The sequence below is a fragment of the Helianthus annuus genome, chromosome 6, assembly GCF_002127325.2.
Source record: "Helianthus annuus cultivar XRQ/B chromosome 6, HanXRQr2.0-SUNRISE, whole genome shotgun sequence".
Lineage (NCBI taxonomy): Eukaryota > Viridiplantae > Streptophyta > Magnoliopsida > Asterales > Asteraceae > Helianthus > Helianthus annuus.
The window spans coordinates 121,618,472-121,646,178 of NC_035438.2; the positions used below are offsets into that span (position 1 = coordinate 121,618,472).

The following is a 27,707-nucleotide window of genomic DNA, read 5'->3' on the forward strand; positions in this document are numbered from 1 at the left end:
ATTGCATTGGAACAAGTTCTTTGAAGCTGACTATTGTTGTTGACTTGGAGCATTTGATGATGATCCTCCATGATAACCGCTGCTCGGACTTTCTTGATATGAACTGTTTGAACTTTCAGCAGAGAAAGCTGTCTTTGGTGACACTGTTTTCGGGACATACTTCCTCGATAATATAACTCTACATTCTGCTGATATGAAGAGTTGTTGACTTTGTTCGTTTTCCTGATCTCCAACTCATGACTCTCCGATCTTTCGATTAACAGATCAACTGTCAGATCATCTGGCTTTACTGTGTTCTTCAGCATCAAAGCAAAATACTGCCAGTCTTTCTCATCAGGAAGTGAGTCAAACAGTTTGTCAACTAATTCTTCCTGAGTATACACAATTTTGTGTCTTGCAAGTTCCATCTTTAAATGACCGAATCTTTCAATCATCTTTGTCACAGATTCGTTTTTCAAACACCCAAACAAATCAAATTCTTTTCTTAACAACTTCTTTTTGTTTTTAACAATTTCGGCACTACCCACACATTTTATTTTCAGTTTCTCCCATAGATCTCGAGAATCTATGTACTCGATCAATGATATAATGTCATCCCTCACAGACTGATGAAGTAAGGCGATGTACTTTTGTTCAGCAACAAATCTTTTTATTTGATTCTCTTCTATATTTTCATAATCTGTTCTTCCCATATCAAAACCATTCTTCATGCTCTTCCAACTTAGATATGCAAAAGCTTTCAACCATTCTTCAAACCGACTAGCCCATCTGTTGTATTCCTCAATAGCCATTAGCTTGGGCGGTTTGTTGTAAGTGCCATACGCATTATCAACACTCAAAGAATCAGCAATGGTTTTCTTTGCACTCGGATTTGGAGCATTTTTAGTTGTGTTATTCGTTGTATCATCTCCTGTGCTTCCCGTGAATGCAAAAGCATCACTGAACGGATTAAGAAAATCATCCATCTTCAATTACCTGAAACAATCAACAAACACTTAGAAAAATTTTTGGATTTTAAACAATTTCAAATGAAATGGTTCACGCGAAATGAGTTTCAAATGGAATGAATCTCAAGCGAAATGAAACAGTCTTCAAGCGAAATGTCTTCAAGCGGAATAGATTTCACGCGAAATGAGCTTTTGCACGAAATGGTCTTCACACGAAATACCCTTTTGGTGCGAAATAGCAGCTTTGGTACGAAATAGGATCTTTGGTACGAAATAGATGTCTATTTCGTACGAAATGAAGTTCCAACGTTGATTCCGTGTGAAATGAGGTTCCAGAAAGTTGATTTCGTGCGGAATGAGATTGACAAGATTGATTTCGTGCGGAATGAGGTCCACTAGTTTGATTTCGTATGAAATGAGGATCAAAAGGTTGATTTCGTGCGAAATAATGATGACTATTCCGTACGTAATGATGATGACGTCAGCATATCGGGAACCATTTTGTCAAATTGATCTGGTTTTGGTCGATTTTAGGTCCAATTCTTTCAAGGATTCGTTAAAACTGTTTTTTACGTGATATATGTGAAATTCAATCCATTTTAACTGTTAAATCTCAATTAATTTTGAAAAGAATGAGTAGAAGTGAGAGATTTTGATAAAAACAAGTTGAATTGGTATGAACTCTTCTTCCTGAGCTCTGATGCCACTTGTTGGATCGTCGTATGACCCGAACGAGTCAATCAGAAGAGTACACGGTCCATATCAAAGGGGGAATCAATGATATAGACTTGATTACAGCTTGATTCTTCTTAATTATCTTCTTATTACTGATTTCAAAGCTTTATAGATCGTTTGACAAACTGGCAGCACCTCGGCTCTGAAATCTCGAACGTTACAAATGAGTTGGCAAGCTTGGTATTTATAGAGTTGCTATTTCGTACGAAACATGTAGAGTTCATTTCATGCGAAATGAACACTTGTTCATTTCGTACGAAAGACCTATCTCATTTCGTGCGAAATGACTCCTAACCATACAAAACCTAATTTCCTAAATACCAAGCTCCATTCTATCCTATCTAGACACATGACTCGATAAAGACAAAGTTAACAGACATTTATGCACCAACAAAAGGCACAGTTATCGTATTCACTGTTTTGGACTTGTGCGGCTTTTTGTGTTGCTTTCCTTGGGCGCATGCGATACATTTTTCTGAAAAAGGAAATTCCCTTATAGGTAAACCTCTTACTAAGTTTAACCTAGAAAGTTTATTCATGTTTTTGAAGTTCGCATGCCCCAATCGCCTATGCAAAAGCAGTGATTCTGATTCAAACGCCTTGGAGATCAGACAAGTGATTCGCTCATTGTTTTGGGATTTTTCATGTTGAGGACATAGGTGTTGTTTTGACGAGCAGTTGTTAGCATAATCATCTCAGCAGGAACTGAGTATTCGGGCTTGAGAAAGAGACATTCCACATCGTTGAATAGCACATATATTCCTTTGTCAAACACATGATAAACTCATAAGATTGTAACACAATTCTGGTACATAGTTAACGTTTTCCAACGTCAGTGCTTTAGAAACAACGTCTCCAACTCCAACTATCTTCCCTCCCTTTTCATCTTCGGCGAAAGATACGAAGTCACCATCGATAAGTCGGAAGTTCTTCAGTAGTTCCTTTAAGCCAGTCATATGCCTTGAGCATCCACTGTCCACATGCCAGACGTATTCCATGAGCATCCGAAGCCATTTCTGGAGTTTATTATGTTATACAACAACAAGAAATATATACAAGTTAGTTAGATTTTGGAACCCAGACTTGTTTCATTTTTTATCTATCGTGATTTTGAATCACAATATCTTCTTTTCGTTTCCAAAAAACATTTTTTTGACTAATTTCTTAAAATTATCAAACTGCTCTGTGAAATTGTTGACAAATTATGTTCATGTTCAGAAAATTTCGTGCTTTTGCAATATTTCGTCGTATGTCCTAAATGACCACAGCGAAAACATCGCTTGCAATTTGCCCTTTTCTTTTTGGAGGTTGACGTGTTAGAAGATGGTGTATGTGATGAGAGTCTTGAGCTGCTTGAAGCGTTGTCTGATGATGCAGTGCAGCTTGAACTTTCAACTTTCTTCATTTTCTTGTCGATGCGACTTTCATCTTCTAAGCAGTCTTCGTCATTGTCGGTATCTGATGAAAAATCTGATTCTTGATCTTCACTTCAATCATCTGAACCTTGAACCACACTAGAGCTTGAATTTTCTTCACCATTTTCTAAAGTTGTGGTGTTTGAGGCTTCGCTGCTGCTTTCTTCATTTAGCTCCTTTTCTGACTCTTATTTACCCATGCGAGATGGAACAATACTAGAATTTCCTCGGTAAGGAATCTTCCAAATCTGTTTTGTGACAACCCGGGTTTCACTCGACACGTTACTTGTTTTGCATAGTGTTTTCATAATTCGTTGTATGATAACTTGTTCATGCTTGGTGTATGCTTGGTGTTTTGTATTATTGTTTGGTTAAGACTTAGATAGACTTATCACTTGCATTCCCTGTGTGACGAAACTCTAGACTTTCGACATTATTCCTCTTCGACAAAACATGTGACTTTCGTCACTCTCTTCAAAGGACGAAACGTCCAGTGGGGTTGTTTCGCCGGAATAGGCTTTTGGCCCATGTGAAGCCCAAAGGTGTCTAGGTTATAAGAACGTGTATTCGAATAACCGTATGTAAGTTGAAAGTTAGCGAAACCCTAGAACTACTCACCTTGCTTTCTGTCGACGGCAATTAACTCTAGAAGCTTGCATCGTCGATCGATCGCCCCAACACATTTGTACACACAACAACACGGTTAGTAATGTTATTTTGATTAGAGTAAACCTTCTGTGATCTTGTTTATGTGTGTGCTTGATTAACAAAGAATGTGTACGTATGTTCTAGGGTGAGCATGTTATGTGTATAAATGTGAATTTGGATGTCGCTATTACGATGATTATTTGTGGGCCGATTAGCCTGTTGAAGGGGTGGTAGTGTTATATATGTGTATGAATAGATTCGGGTATTTTGTATGTGATCGGTTATATTATGTTTTTGATTAGGGTATCATTTAGATGTTGGTTAATCTTGATTGATTATTAATGATGGACTTCATGTTAAGTGCGATTGTTGGATGTGTTGAAATTGTTAATTATTAATGATTGTTGAAATTGATTGATATATGACACATGTTGGATTCAATGTTAACTGATGATGAAAGTGCTAGTGAATGACTAGGGTACATGATGATTGCATGTTAATAGGGGGCTGAATGATCTGGTGCAACTTAATAGATGATTCGATGATAGAATAGGTTGTTGTTTATGAGTGGAAGTTGATTAGGGTTCATAAGAATCATTGAATAACCTCATGATTTGATCGAATAAATGCATAAATGGAAACTGTTTGAGTGAGTAAATGGATTCCCTTAATTCAAGGTAAATTGTAACTGTTTCAGCAACTGATGAGGGCGACGAAACTTAGTGATGTTTCGCCGCAAGTGACCTCGACGAAACTAGTAGTGTTTCTTCATAAGTGAGCTCGACGAAACATGCCGACGAAACATGAGTTTCGTCATAACCTGGCCCCGACGAAACATATAGGATGTGTATGATTTTCTGTCTCGTCACTTGTGATTTTCTGTCAAGGATGCTTGGTCAGATTAGTTAATGAAACCATATAATGTGTATGATGTTAAATGAAACTGTGTAAGGTAGAATGAAACTGTGGTGAATAGGGTAGTTGGATTAGAAAAGCCTATCTGTTACATGGTAATAATGTTAACCTGGACTTAACCTGTATGAACAAACAGTATATCTGTGAATGTTGATATGTGTCATAAACATGGGGCGTGGACTGGCTTGGGAACAAAACACTCGTTATGTGATTTTACAATAAACGTAATAGAACAATGGGTTGCATGTTTAACGGTTATGACTTGTATGAGAACATGTGTCTTACCTGTCTGCTACTTGTGCAACGTGTACGTTAGATACGTGATATGTGTGAACACAATACTGATTGTCTTTGGTAACCACGGTAGGGTTGGTTGACCGACTTGGAATGGGTAAAGTAACTTGTTAAATACCGAGCAAATCTAAGGTGAGTTCACTACTCTTGAGCATGCGTCCCGGTGGTTGGGACAGTCAGTGGTATCCCGGGGAGGGATAAGTCTTTTGGGTAAAACTGGGATGTTGGATAATAATCTCACTTTATCACTCTTAAGTCCTATCTTTTTGTTACCGGAGAGGTAGCAGGGTATTAGTTGGTAGCGCTACTTAGGTTTGGCACCCTCATCCCGTACCGGAGAGGACGAGTGTGAACTAATGATCCAGTCATGCCCAGTGCTTTGATAGGAGCACTGGGGAACGGGCAAAACGTACATCAGGAGCCGTCTTGTTCAGTATCGAGAAATTATCAACATTACTTTCGGATTTGTTAACAAACTGGATTAAACACTTGGTAACTAACGTTTTCAAAAAACTGTGAACTCACCAGCGTCGTCTGACACACTTGTCTGCATGCTTGCAGGTCTATAGAGTTATAGCATTGGGAACTTGTTGTCTGGAAGGCTGGAGTGGTCATGGGTCGAGATACATGGAATTGCAACACAAGTCTAATGGTTTTTGAACACGTGGTTTATGAAACGCTTAACAAGTGATTTATGCTTCCGTTGTATACAATGAATTAAGTTTAACGTTTTGTAATACTTTATGTTATTGAATGAAAGTTTTTATTTAAAATATTGTTATGGGTTCAATGTGATTGGTGGCTAGATCCTGGTACGTCACACGTCCCGCGGAGTTTCTGCATGTGGTATTTTGGGGGTGTGACATGTTTTGTTTCAATTCTAAAACAAACACAGGAGGTTCACATACAACTTTTTCATCACAAAAAGCAGAATTTAAATCATGACATTCAACCACTACATTTTCGTAGTTTTGGGTCTTAAATGTAGGCACACGGACATTACAGTCATCCCGAATGTTAAATTTAGGCACACGGCCATTATAGTCATTCGTCCTAGTTAAATTATTACATTCATCCCGAATATTGTTATTCTTATCACAGTTCCAGGCGAACCAGTTAACAGTGGAATAATTGTCGCTTGGATAACCTATTCCTATTTTTGATCCATCGAAGTCATCGTCCTCATCGCATACATCTTCTTTACACACAAACACATCTGCATCACTTTCAGAGATGTTAGTGACTTTTTCATTTTCACAAGAAACATTTTGAGCAATAAGATCTTTTTCATCAATCAAATCATTATCAGGATGAGGAGATGGCATAGGTACATATTTTTTGCTATGTGGTGGAAAAAAGAGTTTTCTTTCGTTTCCGAGCTTATCCTTGTACCCGATCCCATCCTTCACATATGTCGGTCGTTGGCAATTTTTAATGTCAACCAGTGCCTTTTTACTGACGTTCCATTTATCAATTGTGATTTGCAATCTATTGTTTTCATTTTGAGATTTTTCTAATCTTTCAGTCAAGTTGTTTATGACAAAATCTTTTCTGAAAAAAATTCTTCTAAAGTCTGCATTTAAGCTAAAGTCGAATTCAACTTTCTCTGATATGCAGCTTCATTTTCTTTCAACTCTTTGTTAAATTGAAAAACTTTTTCTTTGTCTCTAATTAGGTCACGGTTGAGAGATTTGTAATGTGCCACGTCGTTCACACATGGTTGGGAGCACAGTTTAACTTTAAATTCATACGGTATGTTATTTACCAAATCCTTATCCTCCTTTGCTTTTGCGGATTTGGCTTTCATGGCGGCTGCGGGAGCTTCAACTTTCTCCTTCTTGGTGCCACTTGCTGCTTCTTGGACATGTTTCTTCAGCTCAAGCTTCTCTGCTTCTTCTTTTTCTTTATCTACCATGGGTTCAGTAGGAGTGAGAAAGCTCTTCAAACCCTTATCAGTTGCTTCGTCACCCTTGGGAATTCCAGCAACTTGTCTCTCGACAAAGCTTGATGAAGATGAAGCAGATTCGCTAGAGATTTTATCCATTAGTGCCTTGTTGACTTTCTTCGTTGCTTCAGCAATCTCCTTCGCCAAGGGGGCGGTGTGCTGGCCCGGCGCTGGAGCCTGCCGGCCCTAGGCCGGTCCTCATACCGAGTAGTCTAAGGCAGAAATAAGCACTCTAGGGTAAGTACCATAGCCCGGACCAACTACTACTCGCCAACTCAAAAAGCGAATCAAGTACCCATTAACTAGTAAGTGGTAGCGAAGCTTTCACATGCCTTAAACTTAATATTTTAATTTAAATAAATGTGGTCAAATGGGTTTAAAGGTCAAAAAAACATCAAAGATGACAAATGTGAAGCGGGTATCTGTGCTGGTCAAAAGAATCCGCCCTACCCACCCTTGGGGGTGGCAGCGGTGTGTTGGCTACCCGCTTGGTGCCCCGTCCCTTTAAAAACCTAATAAAGTGTCATTTTTAGTCTAATATAATGCCATATTTACCTACATATACAAAGAACATGGGCGACAATAGTTCCCCATCCTATTAAGCTTAGTATAATTATAATTGAGCATTATCAAAAGTACACGTGGTTTTGATGTATGTATATGACCAAACAAATTCAATAGACAACCCCATTGCTCCAACCAATTTACGATTTTATCTCTAGTTTAAAATTACGGTCTTGACCAAGTTCAAAATAAAGTTATGCCTTTGCCCCTAGCTCAAATTTACGATTTTGCCCTCAGTTCAAAAATATTATTTTGCTCATTTTCAAAAATTATGATTTCGCCCTGAGTTTAAAATTACGATTTTGCCCTCAGCTCAAAATAAAATTATGGTTTTGCCCCCAGCTTAAAATTACGAATTTGCCCTTAGTTTAAAATTATGAGTTTGCCCTCATTTAAATAATTACGATTTTGCCCCAATTAAAATTTGTAGTCTTGCCATCGATTTAGTTTTTTTCTCTTGCTCCCCTTTTTAAAAATTACGATTTCACCCTGAGTTCAAAATTATGCTTTTGCCCTCAGTTAAAAACAAAATTATACTTTTGCCGCCAGCTAAAAATTACGATTTTGCCCTTAGTTCAAACTATGATTTTGTCCCTGTTCAAAATAAAATTATGGTTTTGCCTGAGATTAAAATTATAAATTTGCCCCCAATTTAAAATTATGAGTTTGCCCTCATTTAAAAAATTACGATTTCGCCCCCAGTAAAAAGTTGTAGTCTTCCCATTGTTTTAGTGTTTTTTTTTTTTTGGCAAAGCTATAGTAGTTTTTATTTTACTTGATTGATTCAATTTAACTTTTGTGTAAAGAAGGTGTCTAGCATTCGCTCCTTGGTTCTGACAAGTTAATATTTTGCCCCAGCTTAAAATTACAGGCTTGCCATCATTTTTGCGTTTTTTTAGCAAAACTATGGTTGTGTTTAGGTTTAATTGGTTGGCTCGAAGTATTTATTTTTTGTTGAGATCGTGTTACAATTAGTGTGTACATGTAACTAAAATACATACGTACATACTATGAAACTAACAAATATTCGGCTTAACACCCCGCAATACGGACGGGGCATCTAAGTAGTTCGATATAAAAAATAAAATCTAATGGGTGTGGCTATTTGCACCTCTATTTTTACCGTTTATACCTCCATTTCCAAAAATATCATATTTATAATTTTTTAAATATCAACCTTGTATTTTCTTATGTTCTTCTTTAATCCCTTTAAATTTTATTTTAGATATTCAACTATTATTCATTTATAAACATTATATTATTCATTTATAAATATTATGTAATTAATTATTCATTTAAATATTAAATAACTTTATGAACGTTATGTAAGTAATTATTCGTCATATTATTTATTCTTTAATACTATTATAGCATCTGTAGACTATAGTAACATACACAAAACCTTCACATATAATATCGTCACATAATGATAACACTTTTAAATCACCAATTTGCATGACAATCGCGTTTAGTATATTGTTCCTAAAAATTTAGTTGAGTTCCACGTATAACAACTAATAAACATCATCTTTGTTTAAACGAGATCTTATATCAAATAGCTTAACCAAATTTTTAAGGTGGCAATCAGGAATTTGCCAGAGAAGCAGTGCCTTTGATACTATTACGTCAAGAAAAAAAGATTAAGACTATGATGAGTTCGTTACGTTTAAAACAAATAAGTAACACATTAAAAAAAATGAAGGTTAACCAAAAAAAATTAAAGTTAAGATTTAACTAAAACAAATAAAGTTTAACCGAAACAAATTACAACTGAAGTTTAACCAACATATTGTACAGTTCGGTCTGGATTAGGATTTTTTAGCTCCTCAGTGCAAGTTTTTTTTTCTTCCATAAAATTGTACGAATATACCTAAATATTCAAACTATGGCAACTAGATAAACTCCTAGAAAAAATAGGAATATTTCCTAATACAAATTTTCAAAATTTAGAAAATATAAGGGTTGATTGTATTTATTTACAAACTTCAGGAGGGGAGTGCAACCAGTAAAATTTAAAAAACTGAGAGTGCATTTAGCAACACCCAATCTAATAATCATAACATAATCAACTAATTAGGTAAGTAGCCTTTAAAATATCAATTAATTAGGTAAACATCGGAGTCAAAGGTTTCATTGCAATCATTTTCCTACAACAATTTAGAAGTATTTATTGAAAAACATAACAGATCATAATAAGATTCCCCGTTATGTTGGAAATCAACATAATTTATACAACAGAATTAATTAGACATACATCTTTCATTCAGTTTTCCTTTTATAGTATATTGGCTACAAATTTACCTAACACATATCAACCATTGTCTTCCTCCCCTCCTTTTCTTTCTGGAGGCGGCCCGGATGGTGGTTTGCTCGGTGAAACCACCATCTCAGTATGGGCTGCCTCTGCAACCTCTCGAAACTTCTTGTAGATATCACTTCGGTAAAACTTTCTTGTACGGATCACTAAGATGAAAGAAATGAAACATGCAAATAGCGTTGCACCCGTTATAATAAGGAAAGACATTTTGTAACAATCTACTCCTGTACAAGTTATTTCTTCATGACTTTTTCGTGTCACTCCGCTTGCGGTTAATTGTTTTTGCGCTTCTTTGTCGTATAGTTGTCCTGCCACCACCACATTGAGGATGTACGCCCCTAGAGGGCTCGCCCCACCGCCTAAATTATAAAGAGTAGAGTAGTATTTCAGCCCGAATAGTTCGGATATGATAGCGAAGATCAACGGCCACTGAGCCCCGAAACAAAAGCCCATTATGACCGATGACACATAGAGCCCATTCGGTACACCGAATGCAATCAACAAATGACCGATACATGAGACGCAAAGGACTATTGTGAGCATCAATGGGCGGGGAAACTTGTACTTGGCTAGTAACATTTCGGAAAGAAAACCCGAGGCAACCCGGCCCATGTAATTCCATATACTCACTAAAGACACAAAAGTGGTGATGCTTGTGTTCGGGTACCCAAGCGACCGCCCGATCTGGCCGAGATTGTCGATGGCGGTCAGCGTCCCACCGACACCAAACGTAGTGGTAGTGAATAATATCAACATGTCGACGCTAAACACCGCTTGTAGGATAGTAAAGTCTTCGCCTCTTTCGGGCGGATCAAAAACCGTTTTCCAACACGAAACTTCCTTTTCCACTTGCGGAGGCGCGGTTGCATAGTCATTAGTCGGGTTCTCCGCGGTTATATTAACCGCGATATGATTAAGATTAACTACCTCTTCCTTTCTTCTCCAGATCTTAAACTCTTCTCTAACCACTATACCGACCGGAGCGAACAGTAGAATCACAACAACGGTAGCAGTTGCGGCATACGCAAACTCCGAAAACTGGAGTTTGTTTTGCGTAATGATCACAACCATAAGAAACCCGGCTAACCCCAACGAAAGATACAATAACTGATAGAACGTCTTGAGCTCGTTTGTTTGTCGAACCACTTTCATAACCCGAACAATCCGAAGAAACACGATGGATACCGCGGCCGGAAGCCACCCAATAAACAAAATAAGTGACTTGGTATCATACCCATAAAACCCATGATACAATTGTGTAATAATCGCACCACTTAACCCAACAAACCCCTTTAAAAGCCCCAACACCACCCCTCTACTCTGGGGAAAATTTTGAACACACGTGACCAAGGCGCCCGTATTCGCAAACGTTTGCGAATTCGCCCCAATACAAATGTACAAACACATTTGCCACACGGGCGGTTTGGCGATCTTCCTCGTAACCGCCAACCAAATCATAAAATACCCCGAAAAGTTCATAACCGCGCCTAGTAACAAGACCACCCATGGGGGAGATATTTCATTAATCAAACCGGATATGATCCCGACATTGCCACCCAAATCTTTGAATGTGCTAAGAAGATTAAGGGTGCTTTGGTCATACCCAAGGGAGTGTTTAATGTCCCCTGAGTATAGAGCAAACATGTAAGTTGCTCCGGCGACCGACATGATGAGACACGAGGCGAACATCATGAACCACCGCCCGGTGAACACGTTTAAGGTTAGGTTAACCATCCGTCGGCCACCACAACCAGTCGGAGAAACACTAGATTGAGCTATGCTCATGTTGGTAACCAGAAGATGAAGACTTCAGAAAAACTAGTTTATGTCACAATAAGAAAGAAAGAAAGAACAAACGGTTGCTATATTAAAGTTTAAATAAACTAAACTTGGAAGTGAGATAATTTTTTGAATGATAAATGGTGTTGGATCACGTCTATTTATTGATGTAGAGTGTAGACAAATTGTTGATTGACATTAAAGTTGACCTGCTTGATCAGAAGTAGAGAAGATGAACTCAAATTGAAGGCAATGGTGGAGATTGATGTGTCCATCTATCGAATGAAACTTTTGGTAGAGTGAAGAAAAATCTTGTACCGGTATATTGTCTTATAGTCACATGTCGCTTGAATAATCCTTTTGAAATGAGCACCACATGCCTCAATCTATTTTTCTCTCTCATAAACTATTAGGCTATGCGGGGCACCCTCGGTAACTCCCTTCGGGGACCAAAGTTGCCGAGCGGTGAGGTGCTGCCAACCAAGAGGGGAGGGAAATCGGGGGGCCAAATCGGTGGGGAGTCACCGAAAAAAGGAAGGAGAGAGGGAGGAGAGAGGAAACTGATGGACCAATGAAAAATTTTCTTTTTTTTTTTAATAAAAAAACAATTCCCCTAAGAGGGGTGCACCCGTACGTTTTTGGACAAGAGGGAAGTTATAGAGGGAAAATGACATGGCAACGTATGATTGGGTTAAAAAAAGTTTTCCCTCACCTAATTAGGGGGTTTCCCTTCACCCTTGCTTGTCGTCATCATCATTGTAATTTTTTAATATAAAAATGTGTAACTTTTAGATAAACATGAGATGAGTATTATAAATATTGTACATGTATTGTACATATTAAAACATTAAAACATTAAAACAAATAGACCATAAATAGTGTTTTTGACATTTTAAATAATTGTTTCACTTTTTTCTAATGATATTTTATTTACAACAAAATAATATATATTGATATGTGTATATATAATTAAAACAAAGTTTTCATAGATAATGGTTTTAATTTTTTAAATAATTATTTTAACTTTTTAATAATATTTCATTTATAGTAGTATATTTATATTTATACATATTAAAACAAATAGGCCATGAATAGTATTTTTGACTTTTTAAATAATTGTTTCACTTTTTTCTAATGATATTTCATTTACAATAAAATAATATATATTGATATGTATATATATAATTAAAATAAAGTTTTCATAGATAATGGTTTTGATTTTTTTTTTTTTTTTAAATAATTATTTCAACTTTTTAATAATATTTCATTTATAGTATATTTTGATTATTTTTCTAACTTGCGTTCTATTTTTATTTTTTCAACATTGCGATATAAATTTATTGAAAACGGATAATGTGCTACTATTGTACTAAACCGAACTGAACCCGATTGTTTTTTTCAACATTGCAGTATAAATTTTGTTGAAAACGAATATTGCCCCACCATCGTACCAAAAAAGAACAGAAACTGAGCGAATATTATATGTATCGATACCCGTATTTATTTATATTGTTTTTGATAAATCGGCATTTATTTATATTGTTTTTGTTTTCAATAAACTGACATCGTATCACTAATATACTGTGCCAAACAACATCGTTATTTGTACATGTACTCATTTGTATAGTTTCTGTTTGGTAATGAATTTTGTGCTGCTATCGTAATTAGCAAAACCGAAACCGACCGAACAACATCGGTATCAGTACCGCTACTTATTTTTATTGTTGTGCTTTTGATAAATTGATGTATCCTATCAAATAACATTGGTACATGTACCTGTGTTCATTGTTATGGTTTTCAATTTCGATAATTTTCATTTATACAACTCTGTCTGTGATGATATCATTACCACTACCATGACGATCTGAACAGATCGACGCCGTTCGGACAACATCGTTGTCGGTACGGGTGTTTATTTTTTTCGTTTCGGTCCATGTAAAACATGTGTTGATTTCTAAATCGAGTACATGTATTATACCACTGTTATAACGAACCTAACCGATACCGATCGGATGTCTGAGATAACGTATCGCCGCAACGCGCGGAAAAACAACCTAGTTTTTATTATAGGCGTAATAAATAATGATAATAAGGGGGTAGGGGCGCCCCTTGATCGGCCCCTGTAACTCATTATAAAAAAAAACACCGCCGCCACTACTACTTATAACGCGTCAAACTTAAAACGCGTTATTTTTTAACGCGTGACAACTTAAAAAAATCCGACCGTTTCTTTGTTTTGACCTTTGTTTTTTGACCATTATTTAATAAAAAAAACCCTTAAACAATCTATATATATTTCACACTTTATACCATTTCACCCACACCAAAACACAAACATACTTCACACATTCTACATATTTCACAAATGGATTTTCCTACGCATTCGACGTTTCCGATGGAGAACGATAACGATAACCAATTGTCTTCCGACAATAAGACGTTTGATTTTTCGAGTCGGTGTATAACGAACTTGAAGCAAGTTCGAGCCGCCCAAAGAAGAAAATGGTGGATCGTGATACATGCCAACGAAGTGTTAATGAATGATTATTTTGTGGAGAATCTGGTCTACAATACTGAAACGTTTAGAGATCCGTTTCGTTTACCAAAAGATTTATTTTTAAAGATTGTTGGAGATATTGAAGCAACTGAAGAATGGTTTCAAGAACGCTACGATGGGAGTGGCAAACGAAGTTTCACGCCGATACAAAAATGCACGTCCGCCATTCGCCAACTAGCAACAGGTAACCCTCCTGTAACACCTTGGAATTTTGTGTCCAATAAATAAATGACACGTGTCGCATACGACAAAAGTATTGTAAACCCGGATGTAATTAAAATGTACGGTAGGATTTTTGAACATGTCGACATGTTAATTTTTACCTCTGAGCGACTTCTTCATTATAAATCCCAAGACTCTAAGCATAATTAATAAGCATCTAATATGTCTTAATCCGGTAATTACTATTAACCAAGGATGTCCAAATTGCTAATTTGGATCCTAAGAAAATAATGCAATGCAAATAATTATTTATAAGCCCATCCTTGTGCAAACCCATGATGCATTATGATACTGACCAAGCATCGGTTAAGAAGAGCCTCATACTGACTTGTTCCAAGCACAAAGATTATTTATTACAATTGACCATTCAATGCTTGAAAGGTTAATTTTTTTGCCTCTGTTAAGCTCTTACGGACCGTAAGGGTCCTGTCTTACGGACCGTAAGGGGGTGAAGGGGTAAAAATGTTTCCGCCATAGGCTTACGGACCGCAAGGGCCATGCCATACGGTCCGTAAGCGACGCCCAGCGACAGAAAGTTGGCTGTTGGCTGTTTTAAGCGGTAAAACATTAATGCAAAGATTTTCCAGAGATATGGGCGACCCCTAATCATCTTCTAGCACCAAGGGACAGTTGTTGAGCATCAAGGAGCATTGGTAGGCCTTGTTGTAATGATCTTAAGGATCTACATTGCCTATAAAAGGCCACATTGTGGCAACAAGTTCCTCACACCTTTCTCTTGCACTTCTGATCATTTCTGGAGCTCTCAAGCATTCCTCTAACATCCATAGTCGTGCACCAAGCTTCTGTAAGTGTGCCTAACCTTTTGTGGTTTTGTTTTTGCTTAGTTTAGCTTAAAAGTCAATCCGTCGTAATTAACGATTGACTTTGCGATAAATCACAAATGGTCCAGTGGTTTGTCGAATCAAAGATAGTTATATGATGGTAATCATGTGGGCTTTAAACCCCTAAAAGGGCACCCTCTGATTCTGTAACACCCGTTCTTATAAATCAAGGTTTAACGTATATTTTGCGAAAATAATCATGTAATTTAAGATTACATATACATCGGAAATACGGGTTTGTTAAAAACTTTTACATTTTGAGTGATAAACATAATGTGATTTAATTCGCCGTTTAGAATAACGACAAACAACGTTGCGGAAGCTTTGTATAATGTGTGTTCGGTTCTTGCTCGATGCTCGATCTTCATCCGGGACTCTCGACATTCACCTGTGATCAAAACCAACTTAAAGGTCAGTTTTGAAAATTAATTAACTAATATAACAAGGAAATCAAGAAAATCCAACATTTAAATCTTGATCCACAACAAACAATTGATTTCAGGCCTCCACTGTAACTTACGGTGGCACCGTAAGTTACGGTGGCCCCTGAATCCTCATTTCCTCTACCGTAAATCAGGGGTATCCTACCGTAGCATTTTTGGCTCCACCGTAACTTACGGTGGCACCGTAAGTTACGGCGGCCCCTGCATCCATCCTTTCCATTTTGCCGCTTTTTGACACGAAAACTTTCGTATCTTTCAAACCGCTTGTCCATTTGCCCTACCGTTTCTTCCTACGTGATTGTAATTTGATTCCTCACCTTAAGAGGTTAAAATCCAACATTCGGTTTAATAAAAATTCAGACCTTTAAGTCTTCGACTTATCACCCTTTTACCCAATTTTGACCCATTCTTGTATTTGTCAAACAATCATAATTATTTGACTTCGATTTCTTATGAATTCCATAAATTCATTGTTATTTATCATAAGAGGTTCAAAATCCCGGTTTACATACATTCTTGAACCCGTTATTACTCAAATGTTTATTTTGACCCGTTAAGGGTATTTAAGCACGTTCGAGCCTAAAAACGCTTTCGATTACTTCTAGTATTCCATCACGACATTTCTTATCCTATAATATCCCACCTCGACTGTATTAAAGTGGGTTTCTTGTGATGATCTTATATAACCCAAATTTTACCTCTAGAATCCATATTTTACGGCAAAACTCTAATAGTGCCATTTGGCTAAAAATAATACCTCTTTCAGCTTCTATACTTATTCTAAGTATTTACCTAATCATAGAACTCGTTTCCAAACAACTTTTAAAGGTTGTTTGTTCGAATTAGCCAACAAGGGCGTTTTGGTCGATTTTTACTCTTTTTTACTACGAAAGACTCTCTTTCCCATTTATTCGACTAAAATAGCAATTTAAACTACAACATGAATATGCGTACCTGGCCCGGATCAACAAGTAGACCCGTTTTATACCTTGTTTTCATTATCACAAAATCAATAGTGACGAAATTATCCGATTTGCTAATCGGTCCTGTTAGCATAAGACTTGACAACCATATTAGTCGATATTGTCAAATGGTGTTATCACACCATTTGAGCCGTTTGGCCTATAAGACTAGGCATTTTCATAAGTAGCAAAACATGGTTATTAATTACCAATTTGTTCATCCGACCCATTTCGGATTTTTGCTACTAGACCCCTTTTTCTCTTAAACTCCTTTCTTATGTTTTCACCCATTCGGCTTACGCCACGGGTGCCCCTTTTTAACTCTAATTTACTTTAGCCAATACTTGACTAAATTTCCATTCTTACTCATTTTCTCGTTATTAGTTGCATTTAAAATAATCTTAACGAAAACTTCTTAGTTATTAGTCATTACATGACTAAATTACCGTTTCGCTTCTTTTTACCATAATACATGGTTTTTATCATTTTTGTTTGTTCCGACTCATGTTAATAGCGTCGGAACCCTTAATTCGGATATTACACTAATCGCATTAGTGATTTACAAAATAATGCATATTCTACAAAAGGATGTAAGCGTCGCTTACCTTGCCTCCGGTTATGCTCTTTTTCCCATACACGAACCGTTTGACCCGTTCCTTGCCCAAGTCTCTTTCTAGCTTGTCAAGAGTCAAACTATCATCATTGTTTTCAAGGTGGTTAGTTTAATCATAATTTAATAGATTATTCCACCTTACACATTTTATATCAAAATTTACCATTTATCGAATTATAGGTCAGTATGACTTTTTAAAAGTCAAATGCCCATTAGTATACTAATTGCATATTCGAGTTCATCATCTAGTTCTAGCATTCTTTAATTACCCGGTAGGCGTTATCTTTAGACCACCGTTTTAACCAAAGTTCTAACCACGTTCATCACATTTGGAACTCTTTTTAATCACATTTTGCATAATAGCCAAAACATCACAACTAGGTGTTTTAACCATAGTCACATAATTCGCCCTAGAAGCCACGAATTTCGTATTGGTACGTTTCGTACCATACGGAATTCGTTTGTGTATTGTATGGTTCGAATTCGCGAATTGCGTACATCAATTCAGCGTATTGAATACATGAATTCATCGACTTTCATACATCAATTCAGCGTATTGCGATAATGAATTCAATGAATTCCGTTTTCCAAAGTGGCGAATTTGTAGGTAGTATACGTATTAGGGTTCAGAAACGGCGCGTATGATAATACGTAGATTTGGCGGGATTATAAAACCAGCGGGAAACACAGAGAATACGTATGGTACGTTTCCATAATTCGCCCAGTTACCAAATCCCAGAAAACCCTAATCATGTTTATATATACGATGATTTGTTACTCAATTTCACACAACCACACCTTCAATTTCACTGCATTCATCCTCAATTCACACCTTCATGGCTTTTGGGAAAAAAAGTAATCACAGTGATGATCAAGAAACACATGTCAGCGAGACACAAGATTTCATTAACCTTGATGATGAGGTTCAGGAAACATCCGCAGCAGGTGGAAGTCAATCGAAAAAACCAACTGAAGAAACGACTTCTGATCCAACAAAGCCGCTCCTTAGTGAAGTAACCTACACGGGTGTCGGTACGTTTCTGCAGTAAACTTTCAATTTTCAAAACTCTTATGTTTTATTAAATAATAGTCAAAAGTCTGTTGTTGTTGATTAAATTATTTTATAGTTTTTGTTGCTTGAAACCAGTAGTTTATAACTTTATACTTTATAGTTTCAAAAGTCTTATGTTGTATTAAATAATAGTCAAAACTCCAGCATCATGAACCTGTTATTATGTATGTTAAATGTCAAACTTTGACTTCCATAAGTCAAAAGCCAGTCCTTCCCAATCCATATTTCTCAGTAATTACTTTACACTTTTAACAATCTATTTGGGACATTGACAGTGCTTTTTAACATTGCAGCGTAGATATCGTAATCTGTAACTAAACTTAAACGACTTCTTACCGATTTGGAAGTTAAAAATTAGAATTTGGACTACCTTGAGAAAACTGAGCGGGCCGTGGGTTTTGATTCAAAAGTCTATTGCTGTTGATTGATTAAATTAGTTTATAGTTTCTGTTGCTATCAAAAGTCTATTGCTGTTGATTGATTAAAGTCTATTGCTGTTGATTAATTATTAAATAATATGTCAAAACTCAAAAGTCTTCTGTTGTATTAAATTATAGTATGCTGTTGTTGACTCAAAAGTGATGTTGTTGTATTATGTGGTATTAATTCAATATAATTTACTTGCTACAGGGAAGAGCAAGAATCCTGGCGGTAGTAAAACATGGGTTTGCAATCACTGTAAGTGCACGTTTACGAGCACTTACACAAGAATTCATTACCACTTTTTTGGGGCTGATGGAAAAAAAGCCGACATTAAAAGATGTTCGGTCCTACTTAGAGACCAGGAGAAGTTAAAAAGGCTTTTGAACAAGGTAAAAGAAGCAGAATCTGGTGGAGTTTCAAAGTCGTTAAAAAATTCGGTTCTATCGAAAAACTCATCCTCGAAGAAACGGCTTGAAGAATCGTTTGCCATGTTAGAGAGAAACGAGGTATATTTGAAGATTATTCGTGGTTTGTGGGCTAATGGGATCCCATTCAATGTTTTACGCAACCCGCAGTTTCTTGAGATGGTGAGTGCAATCAAGAAGGCACCAGATGGATACAAACCCCCGTCTAGTGAAAAAGCGAGAACCACATTACTTGACGCGTGTGTACGGGATGTTGAGAAGGAGCTAGCACCGGTCAAAGACACTTGGTACACACAGGGAGTGTCGATCGTCTCGGACGGGTGGACGAATGTCAAACATAACCCATTGATTAATGTTCTCGCGGTAAATTCTCGTGGTGCCATGTTTATGTACGCGGGAGACTTCTTAGGGGTAGAGAAAAAGGCTGGGGTGATTGCGAATTATCTTATTGACGCGATCGAGACCGTTGGATCAAGCAACGTGTTGCAAGTCGTAACAGACAATGCGGCTAATTGCAAAAAGGCCGGGGAAGAGATCGAGAAGGTATATAAGCATATTTTTTGGTCGCCTTGTTGTGTGCATACTTTAAATCTTATTTTTAAAGACTTGGGGAACGAGTTTTATTGGCTAAACGACACATATAAGAAAGGTAAGGCTATTGTTAAGTATTTTCTTAACCATACACATGCCTTATCAATATTTAGAGAAAATTCAAGGTTGGAATTGTTGAAGGTTGCAAAAACAAGATTTGCGTCACATTATATACTTTTGCGAAGGTTATTGGATTGTAGGGAGGCACTAGCCACTACTATCGTCCTCAATTCTTGGCGGGATTGGATGAAAAGTGGGGATGCAAACGCTAGAACAGAGGGGGCAAACATCACCGAAACGATTAAAGATGAAGAGTTTTGGGAATCCGTGGAGAATATTTTAGCCATTACAAAACCTATTTTTTTGCTAATCAAGTTTTGTGATGGTGAAGGTCTTAAAATGGGTGAAATCTACGAAAAGATGGACAACATGGTTGGAGAAATCAAAGATGTCATGAAGGATAACAAATATGCAGGTTATTTTGAGGAAATTAATCAGATTGTTTTGGCTAGATGGGATAAAATGTCAATCCCACTTCATTGTTTGGCGCATGCTCTGAATCCAAGGTTTTATGATAAACATTATCTACAAAAGTTGGCCCCCGGTGACGTTAAAAGAAAAGCTCCTAACCTAGATGTGGAAGTTTCAGATGGTGTTATAGAAGCGTTTAAAAAAATCGGGGAAGACGAAGAGGAACGAAGTATGTTGCGGGCACAATTTGCAACGTTTCATATGAAAAAAGGTATTTTTTTCGAGGAGCGCGGCACAAGCTGATGCCGTGACAATGGATGCAGTTGATTGGTGGGGTACATATGGGTCGGAGACACCCGAATTGGCGGAGGTGGCAAAAAAAGTGCTCTCTCAACCGATTAGTAGTTCTTCGGCGGAGAGAAACTGGAGTACATACTCCTACATCCATAATGTCAAGAGAAATCGTTTAAATTGCAATAGAGCGGATAAACTAGTTTTTATTCACTCTAACATTAGGCTTCAGAGTCGTTTTCTAGAATCGTATAAATCTGGACCCCACAAAAAGTGGGATATGAACCCGGAAAGCACGTATATTGAAGGTTCAAGTGCTCAGTTGGAAGAAATGGTTTGGGAAGATCTTGTTGAAGAAGACGTTGATAACGGGAAAGGAAAAAGGCCACGTCTAGATTAGGATTTTAAAAACTTTATGTTTATGTTTTCTTTTTGCTAATATGAATAATATGTTTTGATCATTTGGATTTATAAAATTAGTAATTTTTGCTTTAATTTGTGTATACCGAACCGGACGTAATACTACACCGAACCGAATCGTACCGGATCGTACCGAAATGAACCTACCCCCCTCCGAACCGAATTCGCACCCACTAGCGAATTGCGAACCCGAGCCGCGTACCCGAACCAGAGCGAACCGCGAATTAGGTGACTATGGTTTTAACTACAAAAATTCTAGTTTCGAGCCTTCTTTGAGGCATTTCAACAAACACTTTAAGGGCAGAATTTTGCATGTTTATTTATCAAATCTCTAGCTTATTTCTTAGCCCTAATTTCACATAAATCAACCATCTTACAAAGTGGTTAACTTCTATAATTTTCGAAATCACTTCAAAATTGTCAATTTACACTAGATCAACAATCTATTTCCTAGTGTTCATCAATTTCCACATAATTCACTAATCACCTACAATGGTGATTACAGTTTTCACTAAAATTTCACATGATTTCAGCTTGTGTTTGTCTAGGGTTTGTCCCTAGACACTGTAGTTGTTCCTAAATCATCATAACATACACATGCAACCATAAATTCAGAAATTCCCAATTTCATGAGAATTTCAAGCTAAGAGTTTTCATTGAATTTTACATACCTTTTAATCCTCTTGTGATGAGGATCAATAATCCATGCTTTAATTTCGATTTTGGACTGAATTGGACCTTCAATTTGCAAGTTTAGTGAAGTTCTAGGGTTTTGAAGAGTGGGGATCGACCTGCTCTCTTCTCTGATCGACCAGACACCTCTAATTGGGGTGTTTGGTTTATTTTTATTTGTTTTATTAAATTCTAGTTTCTAGTTCTACCACTTAGGTCCCTCCACTTTTGTATAACTTATAGTTTGGCTAAATTTTAACCCTATTATAAGTTATCTCTAGACTATTAGCTAACTAGGTTAAAATTCCTAGTTAGTAAATTCTTGTTTATTTAATAATCCCAATATTCACCGGGTTACTTTTACCACTAAAGGTAAATTACCCGTCTTTTAATATAAATGTGGTTTGATTACCAAACCCGTTTTCGGGGTGTTACAAGTCTACCCCCCTTAAAGAGGTTTCGTCCTCAAAACCTTTTCTTACATAACTTATTGAGTTTAACTCAATGTATCCGATCCGCGAAATCTTTTACACATTACTTGTGCTTTTATCCAATAGTTAGTATTACCAGAAAAGTATGATAACATCTTTTCGGTTACTAATTGTCTTCTTAACTCATACGACATAGTGCAACTTGAAATAACGTAATCTCGTTATTTCCACTGGTTTAGTTAACTTAGCGATATCCATTGCTTTCATATAATATCGAATTCTTTATGAATCCGTTACTTTAACCCGTTTAAAGGTCTTTAGTGAAATATTTCACTTTCAGCAATAATTTCTTTTGCTTTTTTTTCAGATTTATTCATTCGGTTTAGTTATACCGAATCCATCGCTTACAAGTAAGCCAAATTTTATTGATTTGAATTGTTGGCCTTAACCGGTCTCGCTAACTAGACTTATTAGTCCAGTTACTTTTTACCGCTTGCTTGGTTATAATGTGATTCTACTTCACATTATATTTCTTGACCGTGATTGTGTTACATCATGTTTAATTTATATCAAAATTTCATTTTCGAAAATATCACTTTTCGAATATATCGTCTTGCGCCTATCAGTGTCAAGACTTGTATCTTTCATGCTTACTATTTAAATTCCTATCAGAATTTATGTTTGTAAAAACATTATTTCTTACTAAAACCGAAGTTTTAGTTTTAGGATCTTCTCTTTAACTTTTGTCAATTATCACCAGGATATTGACAGTCCCTAATTTATTCTTATTTGGTTATATCCCATTACCGGGCTCATTATTCTCTTGCATTTAACGCTACCTTTATCTGGCTAGCGCTCATTTGTGCCATTCGGCGTTATATTGTATTCAACATGTTTGACCTATTAATGTGAAATCCATCACTTAATAAACAATCAACTTTATTCTTTATTCAACCCATTCGACTTCGAATAGTTGAACATATTTACTCACAATTTCTATATACGAGATTTTATAGTCCTAACTCGTAATCCAAGTTACTTTGATTTTTCAACCCGCGTTCACGTCTCTTGGTTTACGCATGTGTTTAATTCTTACCCATCAACCGGGTGTTTCACCGAAGTCGTTATTATTGCAACCCTCCCGGTATGCATCAAGACTTCGCTTCATTTTTATATTCCGACTTTGTCCTCAAGTTTGACGTTTTACAAAAACGACCCGTGTAGGACCGGTTTTGACACCGTTCGATTGCGTAACGAACGTTTCACATGCGGAATCCGTGAACGTGCGTGACCGAACACACGATAACGTACTACTAATGTGATTCCATTGCTGAATTTGACAAGAACGGTACAAGAATCACGTATATACAACTTTCTCTCTTTACTTTCTCTCTCTAGAAAGTCTTCTCCAAGTCTTCTCCAAAGTCTATCTCCAAATCTCTCTCAAAATCTCTAAAATCTCTCACTAAAATCATGACATACCTCCTATTTATATGGTCAAGGCAACTAAATGAAAGTTCACACTAATTACAAGTTTGCCACCTTGCCATTTCTAACTAAATATGACATAATACGCTTGATTTCTTCCCGGCTTTTCACTATGACTCGGATTGACGAAGGCGATAGACAAAATATGCATCAACAATCTCCCCCTTGGATATTGCCGTAGTCAATCTCGTAGTGAAACTCGTAACGACATGTCTTTCTCTCTCTCTAAGACTCGAACTAAGATGTAGTCGACAGACAACTGCACTAACAAACTCCCCCTTGAATGTTGACGGAATCTTCAGTGAGAGTCTTCAATCGTTCACAGTACTTCAATCTTGTTCGAACTTCTTCAGGAACTCAGCCTGGAATCATATGCCTGGATCTTTCTCTGGCTCTAACTTTCGTCAGACTCCCCCTATCATCATGCTGGGATCTCTGTCTGGAAATCGTTATCACCTTTGAAATCAACTCCTGGCTTTCTCTGTTTAAGCTCTTCTCTGGTTCTGATATGTCTCCTGGCTATCCGTAGCGACAGGATCAGAAACCTGCACAACTCAAACACACTATCACAAACCAATACAATTTGTAATTCAACTTAATGAATTAACTAATCGTATAAGAAAAACTATGAAGATCAAATTGTAGGTTACCATTCAACTTAGTCATCAAGTTAATGAACCAATTTTGCATTTCAAATCTTCACAATTTCACACTCTCTCCCAAACCACAAGTTCAACATGTTTAGCACTTAAAATGTTAAAAATCAGCTTTTCACAGTCTGTTGTCGAAAATCTTTTTGTAGTTTTCAAAATACAAACAAAAACACAATATTTTTGGATTTTTGAATTTAATGAAATACAAAAAATGAACACTATTTTTGAGAGATTGTGCAAGAGGATCATATCGATTTTTTAGACATATCACCAACACCGTTGATGTTGATCTTGATTAATCAGCAAATGTTAAAAACAAATTTACTTCTGATTGTCAGTATTGTTGTCCACTTAAACCTATACACAAATTTTCAATTGATTCAAGATACGTATTTAATGTTTTAGAACTTAGACTTATTTGAGTGTTCCACCTCTTGAATATACTCCCGTATCCAGATCCCAATATTCTGATCTACAGGTAAGTATAACTACAAATGATATCTGTATATAAATTAGGGGAAAAAATGCTAGAACTGAGGGATCTCAGGTCAGAACTTCCGTTCAGCAGAGAGATATCAGCTTCGACTTAGCAGTGGGTCCCCTTTAGAGGATCTTTTCAGCTACAACAACTGACCATCAATTTTATTGTCTAATCAGCTGAGGGTTTATACTATGTTTCAAGCATATGAAGAAAGTATTAGCCAGGGACTAGGTCAGAACCACCGTTCAGCAGAAGTCCCGGAATAATACCCCAGACATCATTCGAGTACAAGAACCTAGTATTCCAGAATAAGAAACCTTTCAGACGAGATTTCAGGGGTTACCTATATATCCAAGTAGTGTTCCCCACAAAATAAGTAAGTTTTGATTTTATGTTTATATCTCGAATACAATTTACTAACTGTGTGAAGCCTACTGACACATCATTAGTAAGACTTGTTTAAAAACAATTTTGTCTTTACAAATCTCTAGCATGCTGTGAAAGTCCACCGATGTACTATCATCTCCTCTTTTTGCAACAAAACTCATTTTCATTTTTCAATTTTTTTAAATTTTTCAAAATTTTCTTACTCCCCCTAAAATCAAAATATGTTTCAATTTTGATTTTCCGAGAAAAAAAATTGAAAACAAACTATACAAAAAACTTGACAACATTATGTGAATTACCTCAATTCACCATTCTCGTGTAAAAACAATCAGAACTCCCCCTCACAACAAACTATTTTCCCATAATGATTTCAAAAAACTTAAGTTTGTTTCAATCAAAATGGTTTTTCCGGAAAAATTAGTTTGTGTTCCAACCATTTGTAGATTTGGGGTTATCTCATCATCTTGTTTTCTTTGAACATATAAAGATTTATCATTTCCAGTTTGATCATAAACCATCAGTAGAAAATCAAGTACAAATTAATGTCCCTGATTTACCACATGTAAATCGAAAAATCACCAAAGTGAAATTTCTCAAGAAATGTGCCGATTCATGATCCACGATACCATCTTGGGATCTCCGGCAAGTCAGGTTTTTCTATTTAAACAATTTCACCCAAGCCTGACTGACCTTGGGTGATTTTGAATTCTTGCTCAACAATGGTGGAAAATTTGCATCATCCATTGCTAAACTAGAATTCTCAACTTTTACCTCAACCAATGGCTCCTCTGGTTTTACCATACCAGAATCATTGCCTGCAGGTGGCTTGTCCGACTTTGATCTGTCAGATTCATCGCCGACCCTTTTCTTCTTCTTCTTTTACTCTTTAGTCCCCAGATTTGTATCTGATGAATTCTTTTTGCTCAACTTTGCAGATGAAGAAGTAGATTCATCAGAACTATTAATCTGTTTGTCCTGTGAACCCGAGGACAAAATCTTCTCGAGATATTCTCTCGCTTTCTTTCTCTTCTTCCTCAGTCGGTCTTTCTGCCCCTGAGAAAGTTTAACTTTCTTTTCCTGAATTGACTGTACTGGAACTTTAGGTTTCAGAACCTTTTGCTCCTGGGGCTTGACTTTGACTGGAATCTTTGCCGATTTCTGAGAATTAGCCCTCAATCTTTCATTCGATCTCCTTGGGCAATCTCGGGCAATGTGACCTTTGATGTTGCAATTAAAGCACCTCCTGGTCTCATATCTCCAGTACTGGCAATTAACAGCAATGTGTCCATGATAGCCGCAGCTGTAACACATTCTGTTATCGTACCAGTTACCACCATTGTACCAAACACTCAAGTCGTAACACTCTTTGGCCTGGTGATATTCCTTCCTCAACTTTGTTGGATTTGACGCTTTAGCACTGTGGTCTGACCTGCACCACTTATTACCAACATTTTTTGAGTTTTCATTTTTCATTTTTTGTAAATTTTGTTTTTGATTGGATGATCGATCCGATGAACTTTTATTATCTTTTTGTTTCTGTTCTGCTTTCTTCTTCAAAGGCTTTTGCTTAGAACATTCACCTTTTTCGGTCGATTGCAAAACAGTTTTCTGAAATTTTTCTTTCAAATTTAAAAACAATTTTTGTTTTTCTTTTTTAACATTTTCATCATCGGATGCATCATCACAATCTTCAACTTTGACAGAGTCAAAGTTTGTGACACAGTCACTTATTGGAACAGAATTGATCGGTTTTGGACAAGGAATATTCAACTTGTCAGATTTAGTCGCAAAACTGATCAATTTCTTTTCAAGTTCATCAATCTTGATCCTTGAACTCTTAGCTTCGTCTTCAAGCTTAGATATTCTTTCAAGATGAGACTTGATTGACTTTCCTTTTCATTTTTCAAGTTTTCAAGAACAGATTTTTCATTTTCCAAAACATTTATCTGTTCTTGAAGTTTCACTTCATTAGCTTTCAGATTTTTGTTCTCCAATTTTATCCAGAAATCTTCATTTTCTGATGATTTCTGTTTGCTTTCAAAAACCTTTTCATTTTCTTTCAAACCTTTGTTCTCTAATGTCAAACTGTTCACACTACCCAACAGTTTGGCATTTTCGACTTTCAACTTCTCACAAATACCCTGTAAGTCTAGAATCTGTTTTTCATCAGCTTTCTTCTTATTGTTCAACTTCTTGATCTCCAATGCTAAACTTTCTGCATCCTTCACAAGTTTGGCATTGACTGTCTTGAAGTTGTGACAATTTGAGCATACTGATGCAGACCTTGACAATTCATTCTTTACAGATTCTTTGACTTTTACAGCTTTTTCTTTCCTTTTCTCATCCTTGATCACCATCTGTTCTTCAATCCTTTTAATGAGTGGAGTAATTGTCAGTTGAGAAAATTCTCTAGAACTTTTCAAGTTCAAGACATAATCTTCCCATTCTTCTTTCGGTAAAGCACTGATAAATTTTTCAACCCACTCTTTTGGTTCTTTTGTAATATCTAAATCAGACATTGAACTAACAAGATGGATATATCTCTTAATGATACTCTTTGTATTTTCTCCTGGAAACATTGAAAACGAATCAAATTCTGTCTCTAATTCCCTTATTTTATCCATTGTTTCCTGAGTCATATTAAACACATCGAAACCCATGATTTCTTAACTCGGTTTTTCAAACTGCCAAATAAGCGATCCAA

General features: G+C 36.6%; 2 protein-coding genes across 2 annotated transcripts; one reads left to right on the forward strand and one right to left on the reverse strand.

The window, feature by feature from the left end:
• Positions 1 to 9,605: 9,605 nt before the first annotated feature.
• Positions 9,606 to 11,878, reverse strand: LOC110891156. Its single transcript, XM_022138822.2, has one exon. The coding sequence runs from the start codon at positions 11,563 to 11,565 to the stop codon at positions 9,775 to 9,777; it is 1,791 nt and encodes a 596-aa protein (XP_021994514.1). The 5' UTR covers positions 11,566 to 11,878; the 3' UTR covers positions 9,606 to 9,774.
• A 6,156-nt stretch (positions 11,879 to 18,034) lies between these two features.
• Positions 18,035 to 20,483, forward strand: LOC110888828. Its single transcript, XM_022136331.2, has 2 exons — positions 18,035 to 18,230; positions 18,901 to 20,483. The coding sequence occupies exons 1-2, from the start codon at positions 18,035 to 18,037 to the stop codon at positions 20,481 to 20,483; spliced, it is 1,779 nt and encodes a 592-aa protein (XP_021992023.2).
• Positions 20,484 to 27,707: the final 7,224 nt, after the last annotated feature.

Bases quoted from the DNA above. Each gene is read 5' to 3' on its own strand.
- LOC110891156 (XM_022138822.2), bottom strand. From the start codon at position 11,565: ATGAGCATAGCTCAATCTAGTGTTTCTCCGACTGGTTGTGGTGGCCGA.
- LOC110888828 (XM_022136331.2), top strand. From the start codon at position 18,035: ATGGCTTTTGGGAAAAAAAGTAATCACAGTGATGATCAAGAAACACAT. The intron at 18,231-18,900 runs GTACGTTTCTGC...TACTTGCTACAG, and splicing joins AGTAACCTACACGGGTGTCG to GGAAGAGCAAGAATCCTGGC.